The following is a 14114-nucleotide window of genomic DNA, read 5'->3' on the forward strand; positions in this document are numbered from 1 at the left end:
ACTGTGGTACACATTCATGCCAAGTTATTTGAAAATCCATCCATCGATGACAAAGATATGGACCGGACACGAAAATTGCGGACAGACTGACAGACCGACAGACCGACAGACGGTTCAAAAACTATATGCCTCCCTTCGGGGGCATAAAAAATAAGCTTCAAATCTATATGCCTTTTAGTAATAGCTGTATGTACTTGCACACAAAACTTTAACCAGAATTTGCTTTAAGTCCAAAAGGGGGCATAATTTGGCCAAAATGAAGGTCAGAGTTATGGGACTTGCTGCTATCAACTAGTTTTATAACCCAGAAGACACATGTGAAGTTTCAAATCAATATCTGCATTAGTTTTGGAGATAGTAACTTGCATGTAAAACTTTAACCAAAATTTTCTAAGTCTAAAAGGGGGCATAATTTGCTCAAAATACATGTCAGAGTTACGAGACCTGACCCAGTGAGGTTGGCAATATATCTAGAAGAAGAAAAAATAAGTTTAAAATCTATATGCCTTTTAGAAATAGCTGTATGTACTTGCGCGCAAAACTTTAACCAGAATTTGTTAAGTCCAAAAGGGGGCATAATTTGGCCAAAATGAAGGTCAGAGTTATGGGACTTGCTGCTATCAACTAGTTTTATGTGAAGTTTCAAATCAATATCTGCATTAGTTTTGGAGATAGTAACTTGCATGTAAAACTTTAACCAAAATTTTCTAAGTCCAAAAGGGGGCATAATTTGCTCAAAATACATGTCAGAGTTATGGGACTTGACCCAGAGAGGTTGGTAATTGACCTAGAAAAAGAAAAAATAAGTTTCAAAGCTATATAACTTTAATTGATGGCTGTATGTCCTTGCATGCAAAAACTTAACCAAGGTGGGACGCCGACGCCAGGGTGAGTAGAATAGCTAGACTATTCTTTGAATAGTCGAGCTAAAAACACTGTAAGTAATGTTTAACCACTTAAATGTAATTAATGTTCTTCCTGACAATGAAGTAAATAAATATGTCACTACAATCAAGTAAACCGAACTGTTGCAAATACCTAACTATGAGTCATACTCACCAAAACATATTTGCTCTCAAGAACTTCTTTCTGTTTTTCCAATATTCTGAGATCTGCTCGAAGCTTCTGCCTCTGTAAACAATAAACACTAAAATGAAACACAAGAAACGTGGATGTTCCACAAAAACCAGGTTTTCAAACTTTGCATAATGCCAACAGCTCCTGTTTAAACAAGAGGGTCATTGACCCTAAAGCATGTGAAGGCTTCAAGTGTGTTTGTTTAACACAATGGTACAAGTAGTGAGTTAGGTTTCTTCTATGTTAGGCTATATTATATACATGTCACACAATTTTTTTAACCTAGGGCAATAATTTGAACAATGATGGTAGACATACAACTCTGATATCATATGCCAAATATCAAAGCTCTAGTTGTTATTGATTCTGAGAAGATTTTCAAAGTTTCTTATATATAAGCCTATAGCAGACCTGCTGACGACCCCTTCAAAACCATGTCAGTAGTCCCTAAGTGATTTATCAGTAGTTTTGACCATTTGTCATTAGTTACTGCGGATAAAGTCGTGCTGAGGCCATATGGCAAGGGCAAGGTTTCCTTTATTTTGGCGTAATATCTTGCAAATTACAGTCTGCACCTCACTTTCAATTATTCATATTGATCCATGTAGACAGACAGAGCCCACACTGGGCTTAAAAAGTTTGAGCCACTTTTACACAGTCAACAGCAGGTGGGTGTTGGGAGGGGTGTTCCCTCTTGCTTTGATTTTTTTTTCTAATTTCCATTAGTAAAACAGTGCTGAAATCAGATTTTGAAATGGGCAGTGTGGCAGTTGGTAAAAGGGCACATCAAACTACAAAGTGGCAATATGGTGGAAGGGTGTGGGAGGAGGATACCATCTCCAGGGCAAACATTCCCCAAGAAAATTTTGAAAATGCAGGCCCTTAACACAGCCTTTGGTGCATTTTCTGACTGATAATAATATGTTTCAAGTTTTATATATGACCTACTACAATATCCAAATTATGAATGAGTGTCACTACATATTTCTACTTTCTGGTCATGCCTCCTGTAGAATATAAGTCTGATATATCGAGGGTTCAACGCAATAAGGGCGTATCTACATATAATAACTATATGTAGATACGCCCTTATTGCGTTGAACCCTCGATATGTATGTGTTATAAAAATAAATTCTAGTATCATTTCTGTTACAATAACATCTATCATGTCTATTACTTTAATGTTAAAATTTCAGAACATAGCTTCTCAATATATATCCAAAAATATTATATCTGGATACGATAACACTTTTTTAAAAATTGTCCAAATCTCCAGTTTCAACAATATGCTGTGATGATGCAAAGACAGTTTAGCAGCATTTGGCAGTATCTGACATTAAAGTTTATGGTGACACTACCTCTTATTTAAAATCATTTCATGAACAAGAGTGCAAGAATGTCACAATATATGCCCGTTGCAGCAAATTAGCAAATAGCACCTGTATTTGCAAATGGAATCTTAATTTTGTGGTTGTTTAGTAATTATTGTAATTCTTTTGTTTTTCTTAGTCCACAAAAAAACTCCTTACCAAGTAGAGATACCTTAAAATACACCTAAAATTTGAAAGTAACATCTATGTTGTACCACACAAAAGTGGTCTTGGTTTTTTCCTATGATCAATTATAAAAAAGTTACAATATAGGTTATTTATAGTTTCAACGAAGGGAAGTTAATCTTAAAAAAAAAAAAAAAAAAAAAAAAAATCTTGTAAGTCCACACAAAATTCCTTACCTGGTAGAGATAGGTCAAAATACACCTCAACATTGGATGTAATATGAATGTTGTACTACAGAAAAGTGGTCTTGATTTTTCCCTACGACTAGTAATGAAAAAGTTGCAATATAAGCTATTTAAAGTTACAACAAGGCAGTCTGAATGACAGCTAAATCCCCCGCCACTGCTATGGATAGTGAAAGGGTAAAACCTTTGATTTTAGTTGTGACCTTGACCTTGAACTGACATGGCTGACTCATGAATTCTGCACAACGTCTTGATGAGGTGATCATTTGACCACAGTTTCATGAAAATCCTTCAAGGGGTTTAGGAGATACAGAGCTGAAACCTTTGACCTTCAGTTGTGACCTTGACCTTCAGTTGACATGGCTGACTCATGAGTTCTTGATGAGGTGATCATTTGACCCAAGTTTGATGAAAATCCTTCAAGGGGTTAAGGAGATACAGAGTGGACACCACATGGAAGGCTCAAACCTTCGACCCTTAGTTGTGACCTTGACCTTGAGCTGGCATGGTTGACTCATAATTTCTGCATATCGTTCTGATGAGGTAATCATTTGACCCAAGTTTTATAAAATTCCTTCAAGGGGTTTAGGAGATATAGAGCGGACACGAAATGGAAGGCTCAAACCTCTGACCTTCAGTTGTGACCTTGACCTTGGACCGACATGGCTGACTCATAAGTTCTGCACATCGCCTTGATGAGGTGATCGTTTGACCCAAGTTTGATGAAAGTCCTTCAAGGGGTTTAGGAGATATAGAGCAGACACAAAATGGAAGGCTCAAACCTTCGACCCTAAGTTGTGACCTTGACCTTGAGCCGGCATGACTGACTCATGGGTTCTGCACATCGTCTTGATGAGGTGATCATTTGACCCAAGTTTTATAAAATTCCTTCAAGGGGTTTAAGAGATATAGAGCGGACACAAAATGGAAGGCTCAAACCTTTGACCTTGAGTTGTGACCTTGACCGTGAGCTGGCATGGCTGACTCAAGGGTTCTGCACATCGTCTTGATGAGGTGATCATTTGACCCAAGTTTTATAAAATTCCTTCAAGGGGTTTAGGAGATATAGAGCGGACACAAAATGGCAGGGTCAAACCTTTGACCTTGAGTTGTGACCTTGACCTTGAACCGACAAGACTGACTCATGGGTTCTGCACATCGTCTTGATGAGGTGATCATTTGACCCAAGTTTCATGAAAATCCTTCAAGGGGTTTAGGAGATATGGACCGGACACGATTTTGTTACGGACGGAAGGACGGAAAGACGGAAGGACGGAAGGACGGACGGAAGGACGGAAGGACGGACGCAGACCATTCCTATAATCCCTCCGCCACGGCGGGGGATTAAACAAAGGGAAGTAATTCTAAAGAAGGGACCTGCGCATGACACTCCGTCTCATGATGGTGTACAATTGTGCCAAGTTACATCAAAATCTCTCCATGCACAAAGAAGATATGGTCCGGACAAAGTTTTCATTCTTGTATACTTTGACCTCCAAGTGTGACCTTGACCTTAGACCTACGGACCTGGTTCTTGCGCATGACACTCCGTCTCATGATGGTTAACAATTGTGCCAAGCAGGGCTCCGGAAATTTTGATAACTCAATCGGTCCGAAACGAAAATCCTGACATCGGCGCTACCCCCTCCACCGCATTCCCAATATTACATATTTTGTAAAACGTGATAGAGTAAAGAAATAAGCATGTCATGCATTAAAACTGAGTTACCGGTCACCGCGAATTCATACAATGAAGACAGTTATTCAGTGTTATGTGTGATCGTTACTTTGTTTAAATTTCGATGTTTTACCTGCAAGGACAAAATTGCCGGCACTGACACCGTGTACGTAACTAGTCTAAAAGCCAATGCACGTGACTTCGGTACCGTATACACGGCAGATACTTTGTGATGTTTCCTCATTCTTTGACGGAATTGTATAAAATACAATGCGTCAAAGTGAATTACACGACAAATATCCTCTGCTTGGTGCTAAACAGCCTCAGTATTTTAAGAAAACTCTGCCGCGGACCGAATGTGTACGTTATGTGAATGCTGAGATCGAAAATCCCGCATGTATAGTACCAAAAGGTCACGGGGGTTGGCCACGGATATTTCATTTCACTTACGTTGTACTTCAATAAGCAACTACATTTTATAAAGTTATATGTTCTCTTCTGATGTAAACAAAATTTCATTTTGGAACGTTTTTTTAAAAGACCAATTTGATAAACAGCGCCACTCCGGTTTTCTTTATCATTCATGTTTGCCGGTCCATTTTTTTTTTCTTTTTCTTTTTTGTACAGTCGGGTTTCAAAGACGATTTTCTGCACTTGTTTCAACTGGAGCCCCAACAAATGAATCATGTAATTTTTTCAAATAAAGTAATTATAAAAAATATTCTTATCCATTTTCCGTGTGATGTCTCTTTAAATCAAAGACCTATAATGTACATGATTAAATGCAGTGACCATTTGTTTTTTACCCATGATCAGACATAACCTTTTGAAATAAACCATCCGCCGGATTCTAAATAAAAGAGGTGGATCCCCGTCGAAATGATTTGGATCCAGTCAGAAACATTTGGAAACCAGTCAAAAATGTTTAATACATTGCAGTCTGCTGTCTGCAAACATTAAAGGATGTGCCGCGCGAGCGCTGATTGCATCACGTGCTGATTACGAACCGATTATCAAAGTGACAATCAGACCGATTGACACGTTTATTGATTATCTGAGGGTGTGACCAACAATTTCCTGCTTGGCAGGTGGTCGTGTATTGAGATATCAGACCGAAATTTATACTTTTCTCCATTTTTACGGGACCGATTTTTTTCGTTTATTCACTTCACGAATCGGTCTGAAAAGTAAAAAATCGGTCCAAAACCGACAAACCGGCAAATTTCCGAAGCCCTGGTGCCAAGTTAAACCAAAATCCGTCCATGCATGAAGAAGATACGCTCCGTACAAAGTCATTCTTGAATTTGACCTTTAACCTCTAAGTGTGACCTTGACCTTAGAACTAGGGACCTGGTTCTTGTGCATGATACTCTGTCTCATGATGGTGAACAATTGTGCCAAGTTTCATCAATATCCCTCCATGCATGAAGAAGATATGCTCCGGACAAAGTCTGTGGACGCCGCCCGCCCGTCAGGGGCGTTCCCATAATACGTCCCGTTTTTCAAACGGGCATATAAAAATGGCAGACTGACAGCAGAAAACCTGCTTTCTATTTCAAAAACTTAAAATGTTTCGCCGATTTGTTTATTTCTAGAAAATTAAAGGAATAAAATCATTTAATCAGTAGTAATTAAAACAAACCAGTAAGAGCTTATTCTTCTCCCCATAACTTATCCGCTAATTGATTGCAAACTGAAACCCATGAGCCAAGATGTTTTTTATTACACGTTTTATATCACGCAGTGACATAAAAAGCAGAATGCGTATCTGTATCGATTTTTTGCAACCTGATTCGAAGGCAAATTATCCGAACCAGTCAAAATTATAGAATGGTTACAATTTAGAACAAAGTAAAATGTAGAAATTTTCATGTTTGCCACTCATAATTTTAAAGCACCAATTTGATATTGGCCAATCTCCTAGGCAATTTTCAAATAGTAATTTTTTGGTAAATTGTAGTCCATATTTTTAAACATCAATCTGTAGAAACTACAAATAATCCGTAGATATAAACAGGTCTGCTATAGTAAGTACATGACACACACAGGGGCGTGGCCATTTTTGACCTTATGGCAATAATTTGGCAATAACTTGGAGATGTTGTTTAAACACAATTGAAGAAACTACAGACAATCCATAGATATAAACAGGTCTGCTATAGTAAGTACATGTCACACACAGGGGCGTGGCCATTTTTGACCTTATGGCAATAATTTGGCAATAACTTGGAGATGTTGTTTAAACACAATTGAAGAAACTACAGACAATCCATAGATATAAACAAGTCTGCTATAGTAAGTAAATGTCACACACAGGGGCGTGGCCATTTTTGACCTTATGGCAATAATTTGGCAATAACTTGGAGATGTTGTTTAAATACAATTGAAGAAACTACAGACAATCTGTAGATATAAACAGGTCTGCTATAGTAAGTACATGTCACACACAGGGGCATGGCCATTTTTGACCTTATGGCAATAATTTGGCAATAACTTGGAGATGTTGTTTAAACACAACTGAAGAAACTACAGACAATCCATAGATATAAACAGGTCTGTTATAGTAAGTACATGTCACACACAGGGGCGTGACCATTTTTGACCTTATGGCAATAATTTGGCAATAACTTGGAGATGTTGTTTAAACACAACTGAAGAAACTACGGACAATCTGTAGATATAAACAGGTCTGCCATAGTAAGTACATGTCACACACAGGGACGTGGCCATTTTTGACCTTATGGCAATAATTTGGCAATAACTTGGAGATGTTGTTTAAACACAACTGAAGAAACTACAGACAATCTGTAGATATAAACAGGTCTGCCATAGTAAGTACATGTCACACACAGGGGCGTGGCCATTTTTGACCTTATGGCAATAATTTGGCAATAACTTGGAGATGTTGTTTAAACACAATTGAAGAAACTACAGACAATCCATAGATATAAACAGGTCTGCTTTAGTATGTACATGTCACACACAGGGGCGTGGCCATTTTTGACCTTACGGCAATAATTTGGCAATAACTTGGAGATGTTGTTTAAACACAATTGTTGACGACCGATGGACACACGCACGATGGACAAAGTGTGATCACAATAGTTCACCATGAAAGGGCTCGTGTTTTATTTTACATATCTGACTGCAGGAACATAAACAATTCAGTGCTATATATGCCCTGAGGTATGACCTTTGACCCCTAAGAGTGACCTTGACCTTGAAACGAGTCATCTGAAACATGCGCTCTGCACATCGTCTCAATGTGGTGAACATTTGTGCCAAGTTTCTTCAAGCAGTTCAAGAGTAACACAGCGGACACAAAACAAAGTCATATGACCTTTGACCTTGACCTTGAAGCGAACCATCCAAAACATAAGCTATGCATGTCGTCTCGATGTAATGAACATTGTGTCAAGTTTCTTTGAAATCCTTCAAGGTGTTCAAGAGTGGACACAAATTTTCTAACAGTTGGACAGACAGACGGACAACGTCACAACATAATACGTCCCTTCAGGCGTATAAAAATATCATTTAAAGAGCTAGATATTTGTAATTCCTGACATCATATTTTACAGCATTTACAAGAGCTTTATCTGGGTTAATTTTGATATATTCACTTTTTGCTTTTCAGCGGGATGACTACTTAAGCCAGTTGTTCGCCTTAATGCCCTGCATTAACTGTCTGCTCTACATAATTCTCAATTTTTCCTGTGGCTTTTAACAGAATTTTTAAGGATTTGCACATGATTTAAAAAGAACTACCTTTATGGAAACTAAAAAATATCATGTTGTCAACATTATCAGAAACTAAGATACTGGGTTACTAAAACATTTATCTGTTTCTGACCTGAAACTGATCTTTCGCCATGTCTATATTTTTAGTTACAGCAGCAATTTTGTTCTCCAGTGATTTTCTTTCTCCCTGTAAACTTTGAGGTAGCTGTTTCAGCAGTTCGTCTTTTTGGGCTGCAAATATAGTGGATTCCACTTATTTGAATATTGGTTGTTGGAATATATCGCTTATTTGAATACAAAGTTAAAGCTCCCTATAGAATTCCAATTAAAGTTTTCCTATTATTTAGATAAATAAATAAATAAATGTATCACATAATGTTCCACAAAATAACTCTAAACATTATCTTGAACACTCAGACTGATATATTTGACATGGCTGCTTATCATAAAGCTGAAAAGAGATACAGTTGAACTTCAATTGCTCGAACTCGGATCTTTCGAACACCCGGGATCACTCGAACTCTTCGCCCGGTCCCAAATTTATTCCTTCTTTATTCTATATAGTTCTACCTCGGATCGCTCGAACTTGGATAATTCGAACTCTCAAACTCATTTGGTGGTCCCCATGGCTTAATTACAGTGATAATTACACCTATTCAGTCGAACAGATAATTTTTGCCGGGATGGCTTGTGTTTACAAAGTTTTTCACACTTCTGCCTGACATTCGCCAAGCTTCCCCTTTAACCGGCGCGTGCGTAATTTTCACACGCTTGCGTAATTAGCGTCAGTATACGACAAACAAATTAAACAAACTGACGTTCGTTCACTGCAATGCTTTAATGGGCTTTGATTTATACGAATAAAATTATTTAAAATGATTGAGCAATGTACATATTACATCTGTCTTTATTTTTTCTGCATAAAAACGGGAGATCCGACGTCAACTTTCATACTGCTTTAGCGTGGCTGAATAACTTAGTAAATGACCCGGATACGGGGCGACAGCTAAGTCGGCTACTGGAAAGCAATATATTTGATAATATTTGTACCGGACTATGATTCTAAAAGGTTTGTTATTCATGTCTTTCTATTTTATGCTGTCTTCACCAAATTCTTATAATTATATAGTGTTTTATCTGTGTTTTTTCTGCATCTATGTCATGTATGAAAATAAATAATAAAGCATATTTCAGCGTTCGTTGTTTTTTTATCATCGTATCATACACACATTTATGTACAATATGACAATATATTACGATGTAAGGTTTGTAACACATCATTCCCTCGAATTCCCAAATTCAAAATGGCCGCCATTTGGATGGCTCGAACAACAGAAAACTCTAACTTCCACGGGACCCTCGAGTTCGAGCCATCGAAGTTCGACTGTATTTCTCCATTAAAAATGCATACATCTGAATAAATCAGAAAAATATATCATTCAGGATATTTAAATTGTTTTAAAAGCTATTACCCATAAAAAACATTTAGATTTTTTGTAAGTTTTCAGATATTAACTTCAAGAAGCTTTAATCAAATGAACTGCACTTAGGGCAATACATAAAAATAGTGTTAGGATTAGCACCATGAGGTTTGCAATTTGGCGAATTTTCACTCATTTTCAAGCCCATTAGTAGCAGGATGAAATTAAGTTCTGTAGTAATGGAGTGCAGCTAAGTGAAAGCAATAACTTAATTCATTAGGAGGTCAGTAAGTAGTCTATAACCCATCTATAATTTAACAGGTAAAAACTGTACGTGGCCATTAGCAACTACTATCCTGGTCCAATGAATTATCTATTTAATGGATTCATTTAATAGGTACAGCAAAACCTGGCATAACAAACCAAACAAAGAGTAAAAAAATTTGAAAATTTCTGATTGCTGACTGGATTATTTGGCTAATTAATCTACTCTCATCTACAATCTGTAGTGTGTGTCCATTTTGTCAGACTTGAAGTTCAAGAACATCAATAGGTCTCATTAATATTCTTTTTAAAGGACATCAGACTGAAATAATTTATATTCTTTTTCAAATAAAGTATGCGCCATTAGGAAGTTCAAAACATGTTACATAAATGGGGAGAGTGTAAATAAATTCAGTCAAAGGAAATTTAAGTCAGACTTGTGAATCAATCGCTTCAAGTCTGATGGTCAATGATAAAATTTATAGATGTTCAAATTAGTGTTATTCAATGCATACAAAAGTAGAAGTTGGGTCCAAAAATAAGAGAAATTCAGGGATTTTGCTTGGACCCTAGAACTTCAAGTGGAGAGAGATGTTTGAGAAAATCTAGCTATGGATATGAGTGGATTGCAGAAAACCAGCTTACCTTGCAGTATATTTCTCTGGACTAAGGTGTCTAAACACACTGACTGGATTTCCTGGTGAACACTGCTCTTCTTTCCTAACCTCACCATCTTTATCCCTGAATTCTTATCTGTAAATACAAGTAAGATACGTAATACAGTATGAACTAGAACTGTGTCCATAGGACACAGATGCCTCTACATACTGTGCCATCCTCAAAATTATCAAAGAGCCATAACTGTAGCAAAAATATTCACAGGAAAAATCCTTCTTTTATGGTCATCTGCACATCAAACTTGTTCATCTATGAAAGTTTACAGCAAATGAGGCTAATAGTGTGGGATGTGTGATAGGGGCACAAGAACATGTGATTAAAATAAAACTAGTCTTAATTATACATACCAACGCTTTTATTGAGTCTACGTAACAATTCATCTACAGCAGCATGAGATGGTGCACACAAACAAATACGACATTTTCCTCCAGTCACCTGAAATTTACAGTGAATGTTCATGCAATTCAGGCTATACAGAAGCCTTTTTATTTACCAGCCAAGTTCAATACCTTCTATGTTTCTTTTCCCCAGAAATTAGTAAACATCATACTACATATTTTGATTTTACAATTAACTTTAAAATGTCCTAAAAAAGGGAATAACACGAGGATAACAAGGGATCACATTGTTAGCATGAACGAAAGAATCACTAATTAAAATGTCGACACAACATATTACCTTGCATAAATAGTGGGGAAAATATACAACTGTTGTGGATCGGTATCCCCTTTTTTCCTTAGGAAAATAAACATTGTCTTAAATAGTGTGCACACAAGTGATGTCATAGTGACAGCCATATTAAACTATACACATAATGCTGTGAAATACCAGAACCTGGTTGTTACTGCAATCTATTTTTAATGTGACAAACAAGAACAATTACGTTACATGTCAGCCTGCGGAGGACAGCATGGATATTGAATCTCGCAAATGCTCAATTACTCATTCCATGCTGTTAGTCTGGTAGGGAAAAGCTTTTGTCTAGCAAAGGCAGACATGTAAGATCCATTCTAATTTCAACTGCAGATAACATGATAATAACCCTTTTTACTGATGGATCAAACAACTTATGTACCACATCTAAACCACAAGTAAAAGCAATAATGCACAAGTACAACTAAGTGTCATATTTAACAAAATGTCACACAAACTTAAATTACACATGCTTAGTTCTTTTAATTAGAAAAAAAACCCAAAAACAAGAGGGCCATGATGGCCCTATATCGCTCACCTGTTATCATTGCACTTGAGGACAAGAAGGTCCTCAGAAAAAATATCTAAGTCCAAAGGACAGGAACAACAAAGGATAGAAATTTAACCAAAAAGAAAAAAAAAATTCTTACAAGATACAGATATGTCAAAATACACCTAAAAATTGGAGGTACCACCACAGAAAAGTGGTCTCGGTTTTTCCCTACGGCCAATAATAAAAAAGTTACTAAAAATAAGCTATTTATATTAACGTAAAAGGGAAGTAATTAAAAAGAAAATTATTGTAAGTGAACAAAAGAAGGATCTGCCAAATAAATCTGTTGACATAAATGAAATTTCAGATCAGTATCTTCATTAGTTATGGAGATATTCCCATTTTAATTTGAAGTAAAGGGAGGTAATTTGACATAAAATCAGTCCATAGTTATCTACCCTGATTGACTCAGTCCAACTAATGATAATAATGAAATTTCAAAAAGTCCTATAAGTACTTACTGATATAAATCCATTTTGACTACAATCAGGGGAGGTAATCAGATATAAAATAACTCTGGAACCTACGATTGGATCTGATTTGTCATGGAATCCAAGATTTATTGTTGTTGAAGATATTTTGGAAGTTTGTATCAAATAAAACCATAAATGAAGTCTCTATATGGCTGCAAAAGCCAAAATAGCCAATTTTGGACCTTCAAGGGGCCATAACTCTGGAACCCATGATGGAATCTGGCCAGTTCAAGAAAGGAACCAAGATCTTGTGGTGATAAAAGTTATGTTAAGTTTGGTTAAAATCAAATCATAAATGAAGTTGCTATTGTGCAGACAAGGTCAAAATAGCTAATTTTGGCCCTTTCAGGGGCCATAACTCTGGAACCCATTATGGGATCTGGCCGGTTCAACAAAGGAACTGAGATCTTATAGCAACACAAGTTTTGTGCAAGTTTGATTAAATTCAAATCATAAATGAAGCTGCTATTGTGCAGACAAGGTCAAAATAGCTAATTCTGGCCCTTTCAGAGGCCATAACTCTGGAACCCAAAAAGGAATCTAGCCAGTTCAAGAAAGGAACCAAGATCTTATAGTGATACAAGTTGTGTGCAAGTTTGGTTAAAATCAAATCATAAATGAAGCTGCTATTGTGCAGACAAGGTCAAAATAGCTAATTCTGGCCCTTTCAGGGGCCATAACTCTGGAACCCATAATGGGATCTAGCCAGTTCAAGAAAGGAACCAAGATCTTATGTGATACAAGCTGAGTGCCAGTTTGGTAAAAATTAAATCATAAATAAAGCTGTTATTGTGCAGACAAGGTCAAAATAGCTGATTTTGGCCCTTTCAGGGGCCATAACTCTGGAACCCATAATGGGATCTGGCCAGTTCAAGAAAGGAACTGAGATCTTATGGTGATACAAGTTGTGTGCAAGCTTGGTTAAAATAAAATCATAAATGAAACCACTATCGTGCAGACAAGAAATTGTTGACGGACGGACGCACGGACGGACGGATGCAGGGACACACGACGGACGAAGGGTGATCACAAAAGCTCACCTTGTCACTATGTGACAGGTGAGCTAAAAACCCCAATGATCCATATTTTTACGGAAAGAACATAAAATACTAACTTACCTTAACAATATGTTTGATGATTCCAACAATCGTATGTGATTTTCCTGTTCCTGGTGGACCCTGCAACAGACAGAGACGAGGCATCTCCCTTGGCAATGAGACAATCTTTGCTGCTGTATTAATTGCCGTTAACTGGCTTTCATTGTATTTATCCTGTAATAAATAGAAATGAGTGATAAAATGATAAACCTCTTCAAGTATTTCACACTACTGTATGCAGCTGCAGACTGCTCCACCAAGGTACTGTAAAATCATTTAATTTCTTGGGCATGAAATTTTGTGGTTTTGGTCAAAACAGCAATTTTGTGGGGATATGAATTCATGGATTTCAACTTTTGAACATAAAATTAATGGGAATTTTACTTGTTCATTTGGATTAAATTACGTGGATTGACTCAACCATGATATCCACGAAAATTAGTCCCTTATGGATATTAATGATTTCACAGTATTCAAATTCAACAGACTAGGAAAAAACAATTTTAGTACATATGTACAACACATATATATCCATAATTATTATAGAAAAACTGTTATCACATTGCTTTTCTGGACAATACTGTGAAATCATTATTATTCGTGGGGGATTAATTTTCGTGGATTTCGTGGTTGAGCTCAACCACGAATTTAAGTCCCAACGAACAAATTGTGCCCACGAAAATTTTTAATTGTACGCTAAG

At 36.9% G+C, this 14114-nt stretch overlaps 1 protein-coding gene across 1 annotated transcript in view; it reads right to left on the minus strand.

Moving 5' to 3' along the window:
- Positions 1-14114, minus strand: part of LOC123551942 (serine-rich adhesin for platelets-like) — a 101039-nt gene that overhangs the window by 25222 nt on the left and 61703 nt on the right. The window contains exons 11-15 of the mRNA XM_053541503.1: positions 13435-13587; positions 10945-11032; positions 10565-10672; positions 8347-8465; positions 1060-1131 (exon numbers count right to left, since the gene is read on the minus strand). Coding sequence (XP_053397478.1) covers positions 1060-1131; positions 8347-8465; positions 10565-10672; positions 10945-11032; positions 13435-13587 — 540 coding nt within the window. The remainder of the gene's footprint in view (positions 1-1059; positions 1132-8346; positions 8466-10564; positions 10673-10944; positions 11033-13434; positions 13588-14114) is intronic.

Source organism: Mercenaria mercenaria, chromosome 4 (assembly GCF_021730395.1).
Source record: "Mercenaria mercenaria strain notata chromosome 4, MADL_Memer_1, whole genome shotgun sequence".
Classification (NCBI taxonomy): Eukaryota; Metazoa; Mollusca; class Bivalvia; order Venerida; family Veneridae; genus Mercenaria; species Mercenaria mercenaria.